The following is a 19,724-nucleotide window of genomic DNA, read 5'->3' as shown; positions in this document are numbered from 1 at the left end:
TTACTTTCCATTTTGATCATCAAGGACCTTTATCCCCCAAACCAAAAGAAGTGGGAAATAATTTTCACAGCTCATCATTCTGCTCTCTTTGACATATATTTTCTATGACCAATAAAGCAACTTTTAGGCAATCAGGGTAGATTTCACCTTTTAGCCACATTTCTTCTTTTAAAATATCAAGGCAATCATCCAATATTTATTAGGTACCTACTATATAAATTTAAAATTGTCTTTGAATTGCATTCACCACCCCCATCCCTCCACCCAAACCCACAAGAAATATATTTATCACTATTCAGTTTTTATGTAAAATGTCTTCTCTTTCCTATTAGATGATAGGCCTTTGAGAGCAGGGGGTGTGTCTTTTTTTAAAATTTAACACAATGGGGTTAAGTGACTTGCCCAAGGTCATACAACTAGGCAAGATTGTGTCTTATTTTAATCACAGTGACTGGCATCTGGCAGATATTTAAGGCTTGTTGAACCCAATAACAACAATGAATTTCATACAAAAATGCTATCATTACTGTTTTAGAATTTGTACAATGCCCTTTTTTCCCTTCCAAAATGTTCAAATCATGCCCATATTATATTTTCCTACATTTATTTTCACTAGGTCCATCAGAGGCAAATATTTCTGTTCTCATTTTATTCATGAGGAAAGCCTCTGTGTCCAAGGTAGTGATCAAATGAAGATAAGAATCAGTTAGCTTAAGAGAGTATATTCAAGCCTGTCTATGCTAGCATTGGTGGAGGAAGGGAAGTAAAAGAAGGAAAAAAGCATGAATGAGACTATTTGAATCTTCTTACCTGTGCAAAAAGTGTAACCAGGCTAGCATTATCTGGATATTCTATGTGCTTGGAATAAAAATGATGAAGAGCAGCAATGTCACTCTGGATCAGTTCTCTCTTCTCATTGTCCAGCTTATCCAAATCTATGGAAAAAAAAATCCAAATCTCACCTGATTCTATAGGTTGAAAACCTTGAGATTTAGGCATTGGACTTCTCTCATTACTGTCAATGGCAAACAGCAGAAAACTTAAGAATACAGATTTCAGAAAACATTTCTTGCTCACTTTCAGATATCCTCTAGGCCAAAAGCACAATTATCTTCTAGAAAAAAAGAGAGAAGCTTCTTATTTCCACTCCCTCTCCCAATCTGAAGCAACCTGTGTCCAGATATTTCAAAATGACCACAAGCAATCAAGGATTTGTCTGGAAGTGCTATCAGTCAATAAACATTTATTTTATTATTCTAGGTCAGGCAGGGCTGATCAAACAAAGAAAGGTAAAATGTTGTACCGGCCCTGGAGAAGCTCAGTCTAATGGGTAAACAACATGCAGACAATGATATATAAACAGATTCTTACTGATAGCATCAATGAAGTTAATCATCACAGGGAAGCTCCTTCCATATTAAGGAAGGTCTTTCCAAAGACCCCTGCAGTAATACAATTTTAGGATCTTAGACTGAGAAATGGAAGGGGCTTCTTAATACTTAATGAAGTCATTAAATCCAAGTTCCTCATTTTGGAGGTGTCCAGGTTAATAGAACTGTGGAAGTATTCAAACCTAGACCTTTCTGACTCAAAGCAAATGCTTTTTATCCTGACTTTCATCCATTTGACCAACATTAAGAAACTACACAGTTGCTCCCTGGAAAAAACCTTCTTTGAATATCTGCTGACAACTTAATTTTGCAGGTAAAACCCAAAAACTGTTTTGCCTGCCAGGAAAGCTGAAATATGAGAGAATCAGTGCTGCATCAGTTTTATGGGCTACCTGTCCTCCTTTTCTGCTTCTTAATAATTTTGTTTGCCGTGGAGAAAGGCTAGCTTGAAATTATTAAAAACAAACAAATAAAAAACATGTAGGTAAAAACAGGTCCCTCTCCAAACTGTCTGCCATTACATTTATAGATATTGTAGTTTTCTAAATTGGAAAAACTTAAGGAGTTGGGACTTACGTGATTCAAACTCCTTTACAGCCAATAATTTCTCTGATGATGTTCTCCCATGGTGTGTTTTCTAGTTAATTGGAAAAGAAAGTATGCAGGTTCAGCTTTTTCCCTAAGTGCAAGATCACAGTTATAATTTTGAAATCAACACTCAAGATTTTTGCTTGGATAGCATCCCCGACAACCTTTTGCCTGCTTTCAAATGAAGTCACTGTACTGTAAATTTTGCTTAATTGTTTTATATTGTGTAAGAAATCACTCATAGAATGGGGGGGGTAACCTTTAAGGATTTGTAATGGAAAAATCAAAACCCAAACCTAAACCATATCAATATAACTATTTTAAGAAGAGTTTTATACAAAAAGAGTTCTATCCAGTGGAACCAGCACTAACCCCTAACATACCATTTTTTCTTTTTATAAAATTTTTTTTTATTTAAGGCAATGGGGTTAAGTGACTTGCCCAAGGTCACACACACAATTATTAAGTATCTGGGGCTGTATTTGAACTCAGATCTTCCAAACTCCAGGGTGATGCTCTATCTACTATGCCACCCAGCTGCCCACTAACATACTGTTTTTTTAAAAGACCTATTCTAGCCTAGCCCTTTTTGGTCCCATCTCATAGCTGCTCACTAGAGCACCGACATCAAGGAAGTCTGACTGGAGGAGAGGATGATGAAGTAGAAATACATCTCATCTTACTTTATGAAGGACATTAAGGCACCAGCACAGAGTAAAATGTTTGATTTGACTTCTGGCCTCTCCTTTGAAGGCCCATGTTTATGAATTCACCATTAAAAGACACAGGTTTAGAGCCAGAGGAACCTTAGAGGCCAAAGTCCAACTTTTTCATTTTACAGAGTAGGAAAATGTGGTGCAGAGATAGTTCCAAGGTTCCTATGGCTACTGACTCCAAGTCTAATACCATACCCACTTCTACCTCTCTAGAGGTAGAACAGAAATTCTTCTTATTTGCAAATTAAGAATTGCTAATAATAGCAAGCATTTATATGTGCTTTAAGGTTTACAAAGTTCTTTATGGACAGTATCTCATTTGATCTGCATAACAACTCTGGGAAACAGGTGTTATTACTGAATGAGATAATATTTATACAAGTCCTTAGGCACAGTACTGGTATATAGTAAGGGCAATATATATGATTATTTCCTTTTCATTTCCTTCTCCTATTAGGCTCCTCATTTTACAGATGGGGAAAATGAAGCAAACAGAGCTTAAGAGACTGGGTGTCTGAGGCTGCATCTGAATTCAAGTCTTCTTGACTCCAGGGCCAGGGTTCTTTCCACTGCACCACCAAGTTACCTAATGCATTCATAAGGCCAATGTCTGTGGCTTTTGCTTCACTCCCAGACTGCCTGCTACAATGCTAGCTATGTCAATGGCTTTGTTCTAAACACCTGAAGAGGACTAACAATGCTTAATAGGGTAGGAGTTGGAGAACAAGAATAAATGATGTTTGCAAGAGTTCAAAGGTAGAGCCCAAAAGCTAACCTGAAGCTCCTCTTGGCCATACTGACCATTCATTCAATTCAGGGTGGAAGGTAGTTTCACAAAAGATTGCAACAACAAATATGTAGCTTAAACATTTAGCTTCAACCCTTCTATCCCTCTGCACCTCTACACCTGCATTCCCCAATATACAACTGGAATAATGACCTGCATGGATTTTATGATCTTTAAGCTGATGACTTTTGGCAGATTTTTGAGCTCAGTAACTTTCATTTAAAATATGTGGTATTATTATTACTACTGCAAATATATCTGACATAAACTCACAATGGTATGGCAACTACTAGCCAAGAACTACACAATAGTTTTTAGTTGTAACAAATTGTTCATTTGTGAGAAAATTCTAGAAGACTGCTTAAGAACAATAATGGTGATAAAAGAAGCAGGCTAGTTAATCAAGAGAGCAAAGAGTTCAAGATCTACTTTCCCCAAGAGAACTTGATCAGTCACCCAAGAAGATCTGATTCTTCTCTCTCTCTCTCTGTCTTCTCTCTCCCTTCCATCTATAATCCTATAATAACATATAATCTTAAATATATATATAAGCATAACATTATTATGTATAATATATAACATTATATGTAATTATTGTATTAAAGTTATAATAAACATATGGATTATATAGATATGTGTATAAACACATACATGGGAATGTACACACACACACACACACACACACAACTTTTTTAAGGGACCTTCAGGGAAGATAATTCTGTTTCTTCCTTTTGAAGTTCTCTGGCTGTCAGAAAGTTCTTCCTTCTAGCTAACTTCTTATTACTAAAGTGTAAGCTCATTTTCTCCTTTTCCTATCCATGGTGAAAAATAAACTCTACCTTTCAACAGGATCTCTGAACATTCTTAAACACTATTATTAAGCCTTCTTTCCTACCACCCATTAGTCTCCTGTTTTCCCAAAATTAAAAAAAAACAAACCCTCAAAAAAAATTCCATTTTTCAAACCTAGCCTTATTTCCCATAAACTGGTGGAGCCCAGAAGAGGACAGGGCACTCTAATGAGTCTCTGACCATACTAAACAGAGAAGAATTTCCAGAAAGATTATCTCAGAGTTCCAAAATGCTAGACTCCTATTTACACCCTTCGTATCATATTTGAGCTGAGGACATGTGCTAATCCTTGTGAATAAATTTGGCTTAGTTGAAAAACAAAAAAATGAGGTGGGGAAACAGGGAGAAGAGGGGCTGGCGAAGGCGTGGATGAAATTTCACCTTTAAAGAAAGATTTACAGTAAAGTATCCTTGCCAACAACCTCACCCTAACTAGAAGATCTTAAAAGTATTTCTGGTATGTTCCACACACCCCTTTGCACTGCAGTATAAGGACAAGTCATCTGGCCCTTTCCTGACCAAGACTTCTTTTGTCTATATACTGATGCCCATAACTGACATAACAAGTGGGGAAGGCAGAACCACATGGGAACCAGTAGTCTTGTCAGTCATGATGCAGGGATTGTCAACTTCAAGAATATTAGGAATTGGGACAAAGCAGGCAGCCTTCCACTCTAGTCTACTATATAAGCACATATTGCTTTTATCACCTCACTCCCTTTTCTTCTTTCTCTTTCCTCCCTTGTAAAGCCTTGGGTCTGAAGGCAGAAAACTTGTTCAAATCTACCACAGAAACTTAAGAGTAGTATGACCTTGGGCAAGTCACTTCACTGTGCCTTAGTTTCATCAACTATAAGATGGGGATAATAATAATAATAATAATAATAATAATAATAATAATAATAATAATAATAATAATAATAATAGCTACTGCCTCTCAGAGTTGTTGTGAGGATCAAATAATATCTGTAAAGCACTTAGTACAGGTCTGGCACACAGAGTAAACATAAATGTTTATACACTTCCATTCCCCTTCCCCTTCCTCTTCCTCTTCACCAATTCTTTCTTTTTATCTGTCACTTCCTTGTACTTCACAGCTATACCTCAGGCTTGCCAACACATACACAATTTGGATTCACAGGGGAGGGGACCTTGGGTTCTGAGGGCAGAATATGTCTGTTAAAACTATGACTTTCTTGGGGCAGCTAGGTGGCACAATGGTTAGAGCACCAGCCCTGGAGTCAGGAGTACCTGGGTTCAAATCCGGTCTCAGACACTTAATAATTACATAGCTGTGTGGCCTTGAGCAAGCCACTTAGCCCCATTTGCCTTGAAAAAAAACCCCAAAAAAACAAACTAAAAAAAACTATGACTTTCTTGCTGTTAGCAACAAGAATACTAAAATGATTTAGAAAAAATATGCCCTAGCATCCCACATCTTCCAAATCACTAATAATAAAGGAAATGTAATTCAAAATACCATTTTCACCTTATATCCAATGAAGTAGCAAGGATATCAAAACACAGGAATCATCAGTGACAGGAGTTGTGAAAAGACAGATAAACAAATGTACTGTTAGTGCAGCTGTGAACTGGTACAATCATTTCAGAAAGCCAATTGAAACTGTGCAAATAAAGAAACTAAAATGTTCATTCTACTTGGCCCAGAGATTCCACTGTCAGACACATAAACTAAATAGACTATTGACAAAAAGAAAGTCTCCATGCAAATCAAAATATTTATAGTTCTACTTTCTGTATTAAGAAAGAACTGAAAATAAAGTAGATTCCCACTGATTAGAAAATAGCTCAACAAAGTATGACACAAAGATATAATGAAATATTATTATAATAAAAAACAATGAAAATCATGAATACAGAGAAACTTGGAAAGATTTTCATAAACTGATGCAAAGAAAAGTAAGGAGAGCCAAGAAAACAATTATATAATAAATATAACTATATATATATCACATATATACATACAAAATAACATTTGTTACATTTTATATATATATTTAATTAATCCTACATATATACATAAATATACATGTATGATATTGTATATACAACCATCATAAAGCAACAGAAATGAATATTAGATAAATTATAAAGATCAAGCTTGGCTACAATGAAGAGATGAGAAGAATAACACACCTCGCTCCTTTGCAGGGATTGAGATTAACAGATGTGGGGCACTGCTTATAACATCAGATATTATGTTAATAAGTTTTACTGATTGTTTTGTCTCTTCATCTTTTGAAAAAGAAATTCTTTGTAATAAATAAGAGATGGTTCTCTGGGAGGGAAGAGGAAGAAAGATCTGGGGGGAATCTAAGTGATGCAAAAACAAAAGACATCAATAAAAATTGATTTTAAAGGTAGCCTATGAAAGACTTAAAGAATGACCAGGTGTGCTTTCTTTTTTTGTCCCAGGTCCACTCCATTTGCTTCTACCATTTTCTTTGTCTCACTATACACACTACAACAAGGAAATGACAAGACACTGATTTGGCAAGACTCAAAGGATTCTCAGGAAATTCTGGCACCCCTGGATTCTTACATAATAAGCCAGATTCCTTGATGAACTAAATTTCATTGAAATCCTACTAAGTGGTGCTCAGAACAGGACACTATTGCTATAATCTTGGTCTGGTTTTGGCACCCACAGGACAAACAAAATTCTGTACTTAAGCTTTGTTTTTTTCCCATTTGATTACCTAATATAGATATGAATAGGAAACTGAGTCAAACAAGTTTTTATATGAACTGGGCACAGCAGGTCAGTCATCCAACTTCCTGACTCATAACAAAGAACGATAGAACCAAACAGCTCTAGAATGTGATTCTTCCCCTTCACCTGTTTGGCCAGGATCCTTGCAGTCAGTCTCACAGTCTCAGAGGGATTCCAATTTTCCCCAAACACACACATAGCAGAACACTCTAGCTTGTGCATGGGCCAATCTTCTTTCTGAAAGGTTAAAGATAGCAATAATCATTTTTTTAAAAAATATACAAAACACTGAAAAAGAGTGAAGGAAGAGAGGATGCAGTCAGTTCCCCCAGTTAAGGTCAAGTGAAATGTGTTTCCTTTTTGAAGGCACGAGGACACTCACCAATAGTGAAGATAAAAACATCTTTTTAAGATGGAAAGAACTCTAACCTTGAGCTGGTCCTGACAGATGTTTCTAAAATGAGGAAATTTACTCTGTGCTGTTTGCATTCACATCTTCTCTATTTCTATGACAACTTCCCTTATGAATCCAGTTTACTGCTATGAACAATATATAATCCACACTCAATTATTCATTTGTTTAGTCATTTCAGTCATATCTGCCGCTTCATGATCCCATTTGGTATTATCTTGGCAAAGATACTAGAGTGGATGGCATTTCCTTTTCTAGTTCATTTTACAGATGAGGAAATTGAGGCAATCAGGGATAAGTGTCTTGTCCAGGGCCAAACAGAAAGTAAGCATCTGAAATTGTATTGAAACTCAGGTCTTTCTGACTCCAATTCTGGAGCTCATCCACTGAGCTCCCTAGTTGCCCTAATTTTCATACATGTGAATTATTCAATTTACTAGATTATCTATGAAAATTTTATATTGCCAAAGTCTTTTTTTTTTTTGGCTAGGCAGGCACTCTTTAAGACCAATCCCCCTGAGTCAGATTACTCAGATTACAGTAGCTAGTTTTATATCCTTCTAGAGGCAAAAGGTAACTAATTACTAAGACCTCACTGAAAAGAACACAACTCCTCCTTAAACCTATCTACTAAATTCAGACCCTACTAAAATGCTTTCTTAGAGTCCTCATTGCAGTTTGGAAACAGCCCTGGATTCTAGAATGCAATGCCAGCACAGCACAAATTCTAGAAGGCCTTTCCAAAATGGACAGTGACAGATAGAATGTCTGTCATCTGAGCAGCAGCCTAGCTAAGTCTGGAAAGATTTCTCACCAGCTGGCCCCATGAACGTGAATTTTTGAGCCACTGAGAGTTCTCAAAGCTATCCATTAAAGTGAGGACAGGTAGCAATCTGTACTGAGAGAAGAAATACTCATACAAAATCACAGATCTTTTGTACTGGAAAACATGGGTTGAAGTGTGATGGAAATGATATTTTTATCATTTAAAAATATTTTCCATCACAGGATCACTGTTTGGGGTTAGCCATGTCCCTGTTCTTATCACAATCAGAGATTAACTGGAAGAGACATCCTAGGGATTTCTACCACCCTGGAATGGAATAAAGGGGAAGGGAACAATCATTTAATAAGTCATATAGTGCTGGCTTAGTACTTAAAAATTATCTCATTGAATAAAGATGTGAGTGAGAGAACTTTCTCAAGATTCCACAGAAATTTAGAGGCCAATGGGAGGGTGAAGGGGGAAAAGGAAAAAGAACCCATGGTGAGGCCCAGGTGCTGTTGATTTTCATTGGATATGCATGGATCATAATTAGCCAAATTCTGGAGCTATATTTCTTTTTGCACTTCTTCCCCCCTCCCCCACCATTATTTAAATGAGAAAAATCCCTGGCCTGATTCCTGCATGAACAACTAGGGTTCATCATGTTTCTTTTCCTTTTTTTTTTTAAAGCCATGCCCCAGCACCTTCTTCATCCTGTGTGCTTAGGATAATGCCCAGTCCAATAATCGATGTTTATTGGTTGATCTGGAGTTCCCATGTTGGAAGGCCCTTCTGCCCACTATTGTACCACTCTGATGGATTGGCTCCTCCCAGAAGCTCCCCCAAAGGAGAACACCCAAACCCACCAAGCATTCTCACAAGGCTGTACTCTGGACATCTCTACCATATCCCACAGTATCTCTCTTGGGACCACCCTCTTTTCAGGTCTCTTTTAGGGTGTAGTGTTCTTCTTTTAGAATGTAACTTCCTTGAGGGCAGGGACTTTGTTTCTGTTTGCACTTGTATTACTGGTCCTCAAGCAGTGTGGCCAGCACAAACTAACAGTTTAATAAATGTTTGCGGATGGACTGAATTACAAAACATTTGTAATCAATGCAGAGCTCCTGAAAATACAGTATTAATCTTGAAAAAAGTACATTTAAAAAAAAACACAATTAATAGATTTGTCATTTATTTTTCTCTGCCATGAACTTTATCTATCTGGTTATTGCTATAGAATGCACAAATACAAAGATTAGCTTTAAATGTCAGTGGACAGAGTCAATATCCGAGGTTATGCTCAGTCTAACCACTGATGAAGCCATATGGTGTTGTGGGAAAAAAAAGTCTCTAGACAAAGTCAAAAGATCTCACTTTCTTGGGTGTGTATGAGTTAGGGCTTCTGATCCTCAGTGTTCTCATCTGTAAAGTACAGTTAACAAACTGCACTAACAGTAAGTATTGTTAGAAGCAACAGAGAGAAAACAGAGAGAGGAAAAGAACAAGATTTATTAAGGGCCCACTTTAAAAACTTCTTAGGAGTATTCCAAATTTAAAAGTTTTACAATTTTAAGAGGTTTACAAATTTAAAAGTAAATATTATCTCATTCAATCCTCACAACAATCCTTGAAGATAGGTGTTTTCATTATGCACATTTTACAACTGAGGAAACTGAGACATACAGAAGTTAGGGGACTTGCCCAGTATCACACAGCTAGTGTCTGAGACTGATTCTGAACTCAGGTCTTTCTGACCCTAGAGTCAGCACTCTATCCACTATGTCACATAACAAAAAAAAAATTACTTAGGTAAAGTACTACATCAGTGTGAGCTAGGATTCACTTTTTTTTATACTTATACATGATTTCAAAACCACTGAACATTCCAGTCAAGAGAGAAGTCAGTTATGAATTCATTTCTGTCTCATTGTCATAGGATTAAGTAATAGTTATCCAGAGTGTACCCAAAATGACCATGGTGGTTAATATTCCTTCCAAGGTTCTCACTTTTAGGATGCTTGGAGGAGAAAGGGGGTTAGGCAAGAACACAGGGAACTTCAGCTTAGATATTGGATACAGAGGAAAATGGGATGAAAAAGAGATTGAGATTTTTAAGTTTGAAGGCTCAGGACTCAATCCAGGCACTGCCATTTTCGATCAATGTGAAGTTATTTACTTTTTCTGGTCTTTCCTTATCTCATCTGTAAAATAAAAGTTTTGCACCCAAATATCTCTGTAAGTCTCTTACAACACTAAATCTATATTCCTATTGGTAGATCCAGATTTTTGCCTTTTAAAATATATATTGGGATATGGAAATGTGGGTTTCTATCATAGTGTTTTTGTCTATACGATCTTCATTGTTACTTGGGAATCATGATTGCCTCTTCCCAACTTAATAATTAGAGGGAATACTGGTGGAAGCAACAGTTAAATAGAAATTGAGTTTTCACAAAAGAGAACCTAAATTATGAAGTCAGTTCCAGGTTTCCCCCAAAAATCATTCTGACTAGTCATAGAAATTTTAAGATCTCCAAAGAGACCCCGATACTGTTGGGTTCTTCTCAGTATTTAAATATTACTAATAGGGCAATATTTATGCATAAGATTAATAACAGGAAGAACCTAAAGGATATTCTAGATCAAAGCCTTCATTTAACAGATGACAAAACAGAACCTCAGAGAAATAATGAGGTGATTTGCTCAAGGTCATAAACTTAAAAAACCAAACTAGGTCTTCTGACTCTAACTAAGGTCAGTATTTTTTCCCATGGCAATGAGCAGTTTCTTAGTCCTATTTGGTACCAATTTTTTTTTAATCTAGAACTTTTGCTTCCAATAATATGGGAACTTCCAAAATAAAAACTCCCTCCATCATTACACAGACTCCTATCTACAGTTGCCTACTGGATCTCAAGCTGGATGTCTCAGAATCATCTTAATTTTAACAGGTCCAATAGTGAACTCATTTCCATTTCTTCAAAGCCCTTTTCCTTTCTCTAATTTTCTTATTACTTTCAGGTGCAAGGATGTCACTATCCTATTAATTGCCCACTCTTGTAACATCCTCAACTCCTCAATCTCTCATCCCTCATCAATATATTGCTCAATTATATTGATTCTCTCTTCATAATATGTCTCCTATATTCCTCCTTCTCTGACAGTGATACCAACATGGTCCTCATCATCTCACACCTGAATTATTGCAAAGTCCTGCTGGTTGGTCTCCCTGAATCATTCCAGACTGGCCTTTCTAAAGTCAGTCTGATTGTGTCAAGCCTGACCCTCTCACCAATCAGCTCCACTGAATCCCTATCATCTTTAGGATCAAATAGAAAATCTTCTGGCATTGAAAGTCCTTTATAACCTACTCCCTTCCTCCTTTCCAGTCTTCTTACACCTTCTTTAGATACACAGGACATCACAAAGCCTAGCTATGGAATATGTTTAATCATTGCTCGGGCAGTTAGGTGGTGTGATGTATAGAATGTCAGTTCCAGAGTCAGAAGACTCTTCTTCAAAAAAAAGTCTCAGACATTTACTAGTTCTGTTTGCCTCAGTTTCCTCATCTGTAAAATGAGTTGGAGAAGGAAATGGCAAAACCACTCTAGGATCTCTGCCAAGATAACCCCAAAAGAGGTCATGAGTTATTACATACAACTAAGTAACAAATACACCAAACGACAACAATTATTATTTGTTGATTGACAATGAAGATGAGCAATTTGTCTATGACTTACATTATTAAAGAGTTTCCTGGGACACTGAGAATTGAAGCAAACTTTCTATGAATCCAGAAGGATGACACTCACTGGAAGGGATCCCAGTGGCCAGTTAAGTCTCAATCCATTCCCTGAAGGAAGTGCTCATCCAGCCTTTGCTTGAAATCTAGTCAGGGGAATCCATCCCATTTAGAGGCAGGCCATTCCACTTTAAGTCAGTTTTATTGATTGGAAATGTTTTGCTGACATCTGGTCTAAACCGGTTTCTCTGAAATTTTGACCTGTTGCTCTTGGTTTTCCCTCTAGGGTCAAATGAAGCAAGTCTAGTCCATTCTTCACATTCAGTTGAGGATGTACCTATTGGAGACATCTATCATATCTCTCTCCAAATCTTTCATTTTTCAGGCTAAAGATGCCCAGTAACTTCAACCAGTCCTCATAAGACAAAGATTCAAGATCTTTCACTATTGTGGTTGCCCTTCTCTGGAAACTCCAGCCTATTAATATCTTTCTTAAATCACAGTGTCCAGAATTGAACATAAAAATTCAGATAAAGTCTGGTAATGACAAGAGTATAAAACTGGACAAGTAAGTCTTTGAATCTGACCATTTGACCAATTTTGAATCCATCTGGTTGTATTATTGTCTAATTCTAGCTTTCTTTCTTCTCTACAAAAAAAGATGAGATGTCCTAAAATCTAGATATTTGCAGCATTTCCTTCATCTATTATTTCAATACTCCTGTCAACAAAGGAAATAAGGTTAGTCTGACACAATCTGCCTTGATGAAGGCAGACTAGCTCTTTGTAATTAATGTTTCCCTTCTTAGATGTTCACCAACAATCTCTTTAATTCTATTTTACAAAATTTCCTAGGAATCAAAGTCAGTCTGGCTTGCCTAGAGTCTGCTTTTTACTTTTTTTTTAAATTGGAATAATATTTCTCCATGACCTTCAACAAAGCAATTGTTCAATACTTAAATGTCCTAGGATATAGTTCATCTGGAGAAAATGACTTGAATCATCAATGGCAACAAGGTATTCTCTTGATCTTTCTTTACTTATTGTGAGTTTCAACTCCCTATCAGTGATTTTTGTTTTCTATTTCCATGATATCATTCTCCTCTGAAGAGAAAATAGATCCCAAGTATGAAAAAGCTCAGCTTTCTTTGTTGTCTTTTTTTTTAAGATTTTTGCAAGGCAAATGGGGTTAAGTGGCTTGCCCAAGGCAGCTAGGTAATTATTATTAAGTGTCTGAGACCGGATTTGAACTCAGGTACTCCTCACTCTAGGAACAGTGCTCTATCCACTGCACTACCTAGCTACCCCAATCCTATCCCTTCTTTGTCCCATATTTTTCTTCAAATAGCTGGTAGATTAATGAATGTTTTTGCCCTTCATTCTAGAAGAGATTGGATTTAAGTGAGGGAGTGATGTGCAAAGTCACCAGTCTCTCTTCCAGAGTCATATGGATCCAGTGTCCAGATATGGATCAGGATAATGGGAGATAGCCCTGGATGCAGTGGGAGTGAAAACCCACACTCTTTTTGTTGTTTTTGGCTTCCTTCACCATCCTCAGTTCATAGCTCTGGCATTTCTGACACTTGTTCTCATCTACAATATATTAAAAAAAAAAACTAAGTTGGTTGATGAGTTCCATGTGCCTCTTTAGACAAATTCCCCTTTTCTTTCATAATGAGAATGTCCCATCCATCCTTCCTTGGACTAACTTACTCTGGAAAATTTTACTCTATAAGTTCTGAGGTAGCTTTCCTCTAAACTCTTTTTGAAATCTGCTTTCTCAAAATTCTGGGTGCCTATCAACCTTTACCCAGAATTTCTCTCCTCTATTACAAAGACTAGAATGGCTATGTCTGAGGTGAGACTTAAACCTAAATCAATATGAAAACAAGACCACCTCTCCTTCCACTACCTCATATTGCTTATAGCAATCATGTGGTATCTTAATAATCAAATAGAGAAGTTAAGCTCTGGGAAAATCATTTGTTGTTTTTAGCTTTTTTTTTTAGGTTAGGGTGATTCTTTGGAAAGCAAATCTCAGTTTTGAGGTATGTCCTAAAATTAAAATTCCTCTGCAGAGAATATCCTAGCAAACTGTATATTCCACTTAGTCATCCCCATGCTATCTTGGGTAAATATGGTTACCTTCAAATAGAGGTTGGAGGTTCACTTATTGGAATGTCATCGAGAGGTTCCTTTTCAAAAAAGATTACATTAAATGATCTTTGAGATCTCTTTCATCTCCAGAATTCTGTGATCCAATTATGCAAAGAAGGATGAGTTCTAACAGTTACATTTAAAGTAGTCAATCAAGAGTTAAAAATTCAAACTATAGTCTCATTCAGTTTGCATTTGTATGCTATTTATCTGAAAAATTCAGATGGTCTTCAAAAGACCCTTCCCCCCACTACTTTGTTCCTGACCCTCTCAGACATTCAGATCCAAGATCCCAATGAAAAAATTAGATGGTGAATGATCCTAACAAATAGTTTCTGACCCTCAAATCTTTCCCCCCACACCTCCTCAAATAGGAAGGACTCAGTATTAACACAAAATGTAGCACAGGTCCTTGGTTTAAGTTTTGTGCCAAGAAACTCTGGGTAGTTAAATAACTCCATGACAAATATAACCAAGAGCAGAGGGAGAGAGAAATGACAAGATATGCACAAGGGAGATGAATTTCTGTTTTTAGCTGTAGCCTGAAATGAGAGTGTTATGATAAAGTACAGAGGTACAGAACAGGTGGTTCCAGCTTGCTGAGAAGAAACAGGTTTTTTTGGCAACTTCAGGAGTCCAGGGAAAGAGTGAGAAAGGGAATGAGACCAAGTAAAGGAGATGAGAGGAAGCTAGGGAGTATCTAAGACAGGAGCCAAATAATCTATAAATATTTATTTAATGCCTATTGCATAATGCATGTGGCAGGCTTGTAGATATGAGAGGTGGAGAGGAAGAAGGATAGAAGGCAGGGAAGGAGCTACATAAGAAATATTAACCTGGGGTCAGCTAGGTGGTCCAATGGATAGAGCACCACTCCTGAGTTCAAATTTGACCTCAGACATTTAATAATTACTTAGCTGTCTGACCTTGGGCAAGTCACTTAACCCCATTGCCTGCAAAAAAAAAAACACAAAAGGAATACAAAAAGAAATATTAATATTGTCAAATTGAGTTGAAGTTTCCCTCTCTAGGAAGACCAACATAAGGGGCAGCTAGGTGGTACAGTGGATAGAGCACCAGCCCTGGAGTCAGGAGGACCTGAGTTCAAATCTGGCCTCAGACACTTAATAATTACCTAGCTGTGTGGCCTTGAGCAAGCCACTTAACCCCATTGTCTTGCAAAAACCTAAAAGAAAAAAAAAAGATTTGCAAAGTCTAAGAAGACCAACATAAAGATATAGATATGAAGCTTTATTCTCTAGGAGTTCTGTATCTGGTTTTTAGGAAGCAAAGATAACTAATAATATCACCATCAGTATCAGTAACACAATAGTGAGATCCATATAATCATAATCATTATACAGCACTTTAATATTTATGTAATATATAATACATATAATGTCTAGGTAATAAATGTGTATATATACATTGTGTATATAATGTTATATTGCTATATATCATATACACATATGTATAACATTTATGATGTTCACAATAATCCTGTAGAGTTATTTTTAAATAATATGACCACTAAAATATAGATAAGATAAATAGCTAGATGAATGAATACACACACACACACACACACACACACACACACACACACACACCTAGAATAAAAGAGCATCAAGCCTGTATATTATGGTGGTCCTTTAAGAAAGGGAAACTCCAACTCTAAGTCAATCAAACATCAATTAAGAGGAAAAACTAAAATGGGTGTAGTTACTTGAAAGAAATAATCCAAAAATACACTTGATAACTGAAGTTCCAATTTAGATGTGGTATTTGCCATTTTGGTGTCAGTGGGCAAGATGATCATTTAAGAAATACATAGGTCTGAATTTCTAAACTAATTTGTAGGAATGATTATTTCCAGTTGAAAATCTTAATTTCTAAACATGATGTGGCAGTTCCAAAAGAGCAAATGGAATTTTAGGATTTCCAAGGCCATCACCTCTACCTTAGCTATACTCTTCACCCTTCTTCATCTTAATTTTCTGGTGGACCAGTTCATTTCTCAGTGTCCTTTTCTCTCAACAGACATTCAGTATCTAGAATTAGGAAGGTAACAGTCTTGCTGTAACTTGCTTTAGTCAGAATATAGCTGGATATGATAGTCAGTGTGAACAACACATTTTATGAAAGTCAATGACAAATTGGAAATAGTGAGAAATGGGAAACCATCCCATACAAATTGAAAGAACTAGGGATACTTAGCTCAGAGAAAAGAAAATGTAACTTTCCTTAAGTTCTTATAGGACTGTTCCATAGAAGAGAAAGTAGATTTGTTCTTCTAAGACACCTAGGAATGATGATAACCTACTGATATCGTTCCCTAATAATTAACAGACTCCTATCTTGTCATACCTGATCCGTTGTCAGTGATACCTGACTTCCTGTTGTCATTGCATAAATCCTATTTTCTCTTACTCATTGCTTTCTCCCTTTCCCAATTCAAACCCCACAACATTCCACTAGAAAGCTATCCACCTTTTCTACTTATGTTATTTTGAATGTCTGCTTCATAGATAACATACTTGCTTTTATTTTAAAACTTTTCTTGATCTTTCCAATATCTTATACTCATAAGACCTGGCTCTATCTTAGTAATGTGACTTCTTCCCTGACCATCATTTCCAGAGCTGGATGCACTTTAACTTATTCAACCAGACTCAATGATCATGTTGGGGATTACCTTTGCTCCTGGTTTTCACTTTCAGATTCTCCCTCATCTTTTTAAAAAATTTTTTTTTTAGATTTTAAGGCAATGGGCTTAAGTGGCTTGCCAAAGCCACACGGCTAGTTAATTATTAAGTGTCTGAGGTCGGATTTGAACCCAGGTACTCCTGACTCCAAGGTCGGTGCTCTATCCACTGTGCCACCTAGCTGTCCTCTACCATCATCTCTTAATAGCCAGTCTTTCTTTGTTCATTCAATACTTATTTTTTTACTCAATCAAGACTCTGGTAGTTGTTTTCCATTGACCTCCAAGACACTCTCTGTTCCTCAATGAATTCAGTGCCTGTCTCATAATCTTTCTCTCCTCCCTAATTCTGTCTTAATTCATGGGGACTTCAACATAAATATTGATGACCCTCTTGAAAACTTTTCCCTCCAGGTTTGTCAGTTTACTCATTTGTCATGGATTGCTCTTCCACATCAACTGAAGTAAACATGAAGAAACTCACTAGTTTTCTACATCCAATTGAAATTTCTTTATCTGATCATAATCTGTTGTCATTCTACCTTTCCCCTCTGTCCTGCAATCCTTAGTTTTGTTCTTTGTTCTCACTGTGACTTACTATGCCTTCTGCCCCTTTCCAGTTCTTTTCACTCCTACATACTCTTTAAACCTTTTCCTTCTTAACCCCTTGGTGTACCAATTTAGTTCTACGATTTCTTCTCAAGTCTCTTGCTCCCTTAGCATATCCCATGATTCACTACTTTCCCCCCTAATCACATGCTGCTGAAGAAAATCACTGAAGTGTGCTAACTGGGTTCACTACAAATTTATGTTAAATAATTTCTAGTGTGATCTCTTCATGACAAGGCAATTCTTTTAAACCCCTTAATCTCAGTTATCATAGGAATTTTTCCAAATCTTTTCATTCCTCTTCAAACTTTTCATGGCTCCATTCACCACTCTTTCTGGTTAAAAACCTTGCTTTAGCTTACTGAAAAGATTGAGATTATTCACAGAGAGCTGCCTCTTCTCCCTTCTCATCTCACATCCACTATCTGACACTATGTCCTCATTGGCTCTTGTCTCACATAAAGAGTGATCCTAAAACTCAACTTTAGAGGATATTTCTCCCTAAATCCTCCTCTCTCTTTCTAATTTACCTATTACTTTAGAAGACATCATTAAGTTACCCAGCTTCATATTCTCATTCTTTTTCATTTGTCATAGCCAATCTATTGTCAAGTGCAATCAATTCCAACTTTTTAACATCTCCTGTAATTTGCCTTCTTCTATCCTAAGACTTTGGGAGCATCTGGTGCAGACCCCCCATCATCTCATACTTATAAATTGCAAAAGCCTGCTGATCAGGTTCTTTTTTGTAGTGGCAAAGAATTGGAAATTGAGGGGATACCCATTAATTGGGGAATGGCTAAAAAAGTTATGGTCCATGAATACTATGGAATATTGCTGTTCTAAAAGAAACCATAAATGGTCAGACTCTAGAGAAGCACAGAATGACTTGTGGGATCTGATGCTGAGCAAAGGGAGTAGAGCCAATAGAACAATGTGCACATCAACAATCAACAGCGTTATAAGATGAACAACCTTAATGGAAGCAAATCCTCCACAGTCCAGAGATTTAGAACAACTGTATTTGGCTAGTTATGGACTATATTATCCTCAAAAGAAAAACAAAACAAAGCGCACAGTAAAAAACAACAATCCTTCTGAATTCTGATGAACACTTTATAAAAATTATCTCTTATGTATCTTTCTCTCAATCCTAATTCCTCATGCAAAAAATTACTAATTTTTAAATATGTTTGACAAAATATGTATTTAAAATGCTAATCTGACTATTCCCTGTGGGGGGGAGGAAGTGGGAAGGGAAGGCGAAGAGAAATTTTGTAACTGGAAATATGCATGCACAAATGGATATAAATAAATAAATAAAATTTTAAAAGCCTGCTGATTGGTATTCCTGAACCAAGTCTTTCCCACTCTTATCTATCCTCTGCTCCTCTTCCTACAGAGAAGCTCTAACTACATCATCTCCTATTCAACAAATTCCAGTGATTCCCTATCACTATCAGGTTTTAATATAAAGTCATCTGTTTGATATTAAAAGCCCTTCATTACCTGGTTCCCTCCTTCTCCACTCTTCTTATACCTTATTGTTCTCTATTCAAGGGTATTCACCTTCTCAAATAGTCATCTCATGAGATATTCCATCTTCTGGTTGATCATTTCGTTTTTTTCCTCATACTTTTTCCATTTTAATCAGTCAAGATCTTCATTCTCATTATCACTGTCACCTTGCTTCCATTGCCCTCAGAAACAGAAGAAAAACTACCTATTACAAACATGGATTTGTGACTCAGAACTAGATAATGTGTCAAAGCTGCCAGTGTACACCTGTCCACTTTGCAATACCACAGTATAGTACTGGGGATGTCCCAGCATGTGTTTGGACTTTGGGAAATTATTTGGGATAATATATTATATTACATTATAGAAATATTATATATTTCCTGATGCAAGTCTCTCAGAGTCAAGCCTGCTCCTGGCTAGACTCAGTCTTCAGTATCTCCAAACCTTCCAGTCTGCCTCCCAGTGCCAAGCTGAGGTAGAAAAAGAATTCACTATGACTTTTTTTCTGGAATTCCCTATAAAATTCAGTCTTATATTTTCTAAATCTATTTGGAAGAATTTATGAATAAGAGCTCACCAAACTGCTTCCAATGGTCTGCAACCTTGCTCCCCCTCCCATACTCCATTTTCAATAGCTGATCTCCATATCTTGAAATGTCCTTCCTCTATCTCCCAGTTTCAAGTCTCAGTAAAAATTCCATCTTCTGTAAGAAGTCTTTCCCAACCCCTTTAATACCGATACCTT

The 19,724-nt window shown here is 36.7% G+C and overlaps 1 protein-coding gene across 2 annotated transcripts in view; it reads right to left on the bottom strand.

The window, feature by feature from the left end:
• Positions 1–19,724, bottom strand: part of SMYD2 (SET and MYND domain containing 2) — an 82,239-nt gene that overhangs the window by 25,278 nt on the left and 37,237 nt on the right. For both annotated transcript variants that reach the window (XR_012475723.1, XM_074222661.1), the window contains exons 3-5: positions 7,195–7,305; positions 1,968–2,028; positions 811–935 (exon numbers count right to left, since the gene is read on the bottom strand). Coding sequence is in view for 1 of the 2 variants with exons in the window: in XM_074222661.1 (XP_074078762.1) it covers positions 811–935; positions 1,968–2,028; positions 7,195–7,305 (297 nt within the window). In the remaining variant the exon portion in view is untranslated. The remainder of the gene's footprint in view (positions 1–810; positions 936–1,967; positions 2,029–7,194; positions 7,306–19,724) is intronic.

This window comes from Macrotis lagotis, chromosome 2 (genome assembly GCF_037893015.1).
Source record: "Macrotis lagotis isolate mMagLag1 chromosome 2, bilby.v1.9.chrom.fasta, whole genome shotgun sequence".
In the NCBI taxonomy this organism is placed as follows: domain Eukaryota; kingdom Metazoa; phylum Chordata; class Mammalia; order Peramelemorphia; family Peramelidae; genus Macrotis; species Macrotis lagotis.
Note: the sequence above shows the minus strand (reverse complement) of the source record. Positions and strands in the feature narration are given on the sequence as shown.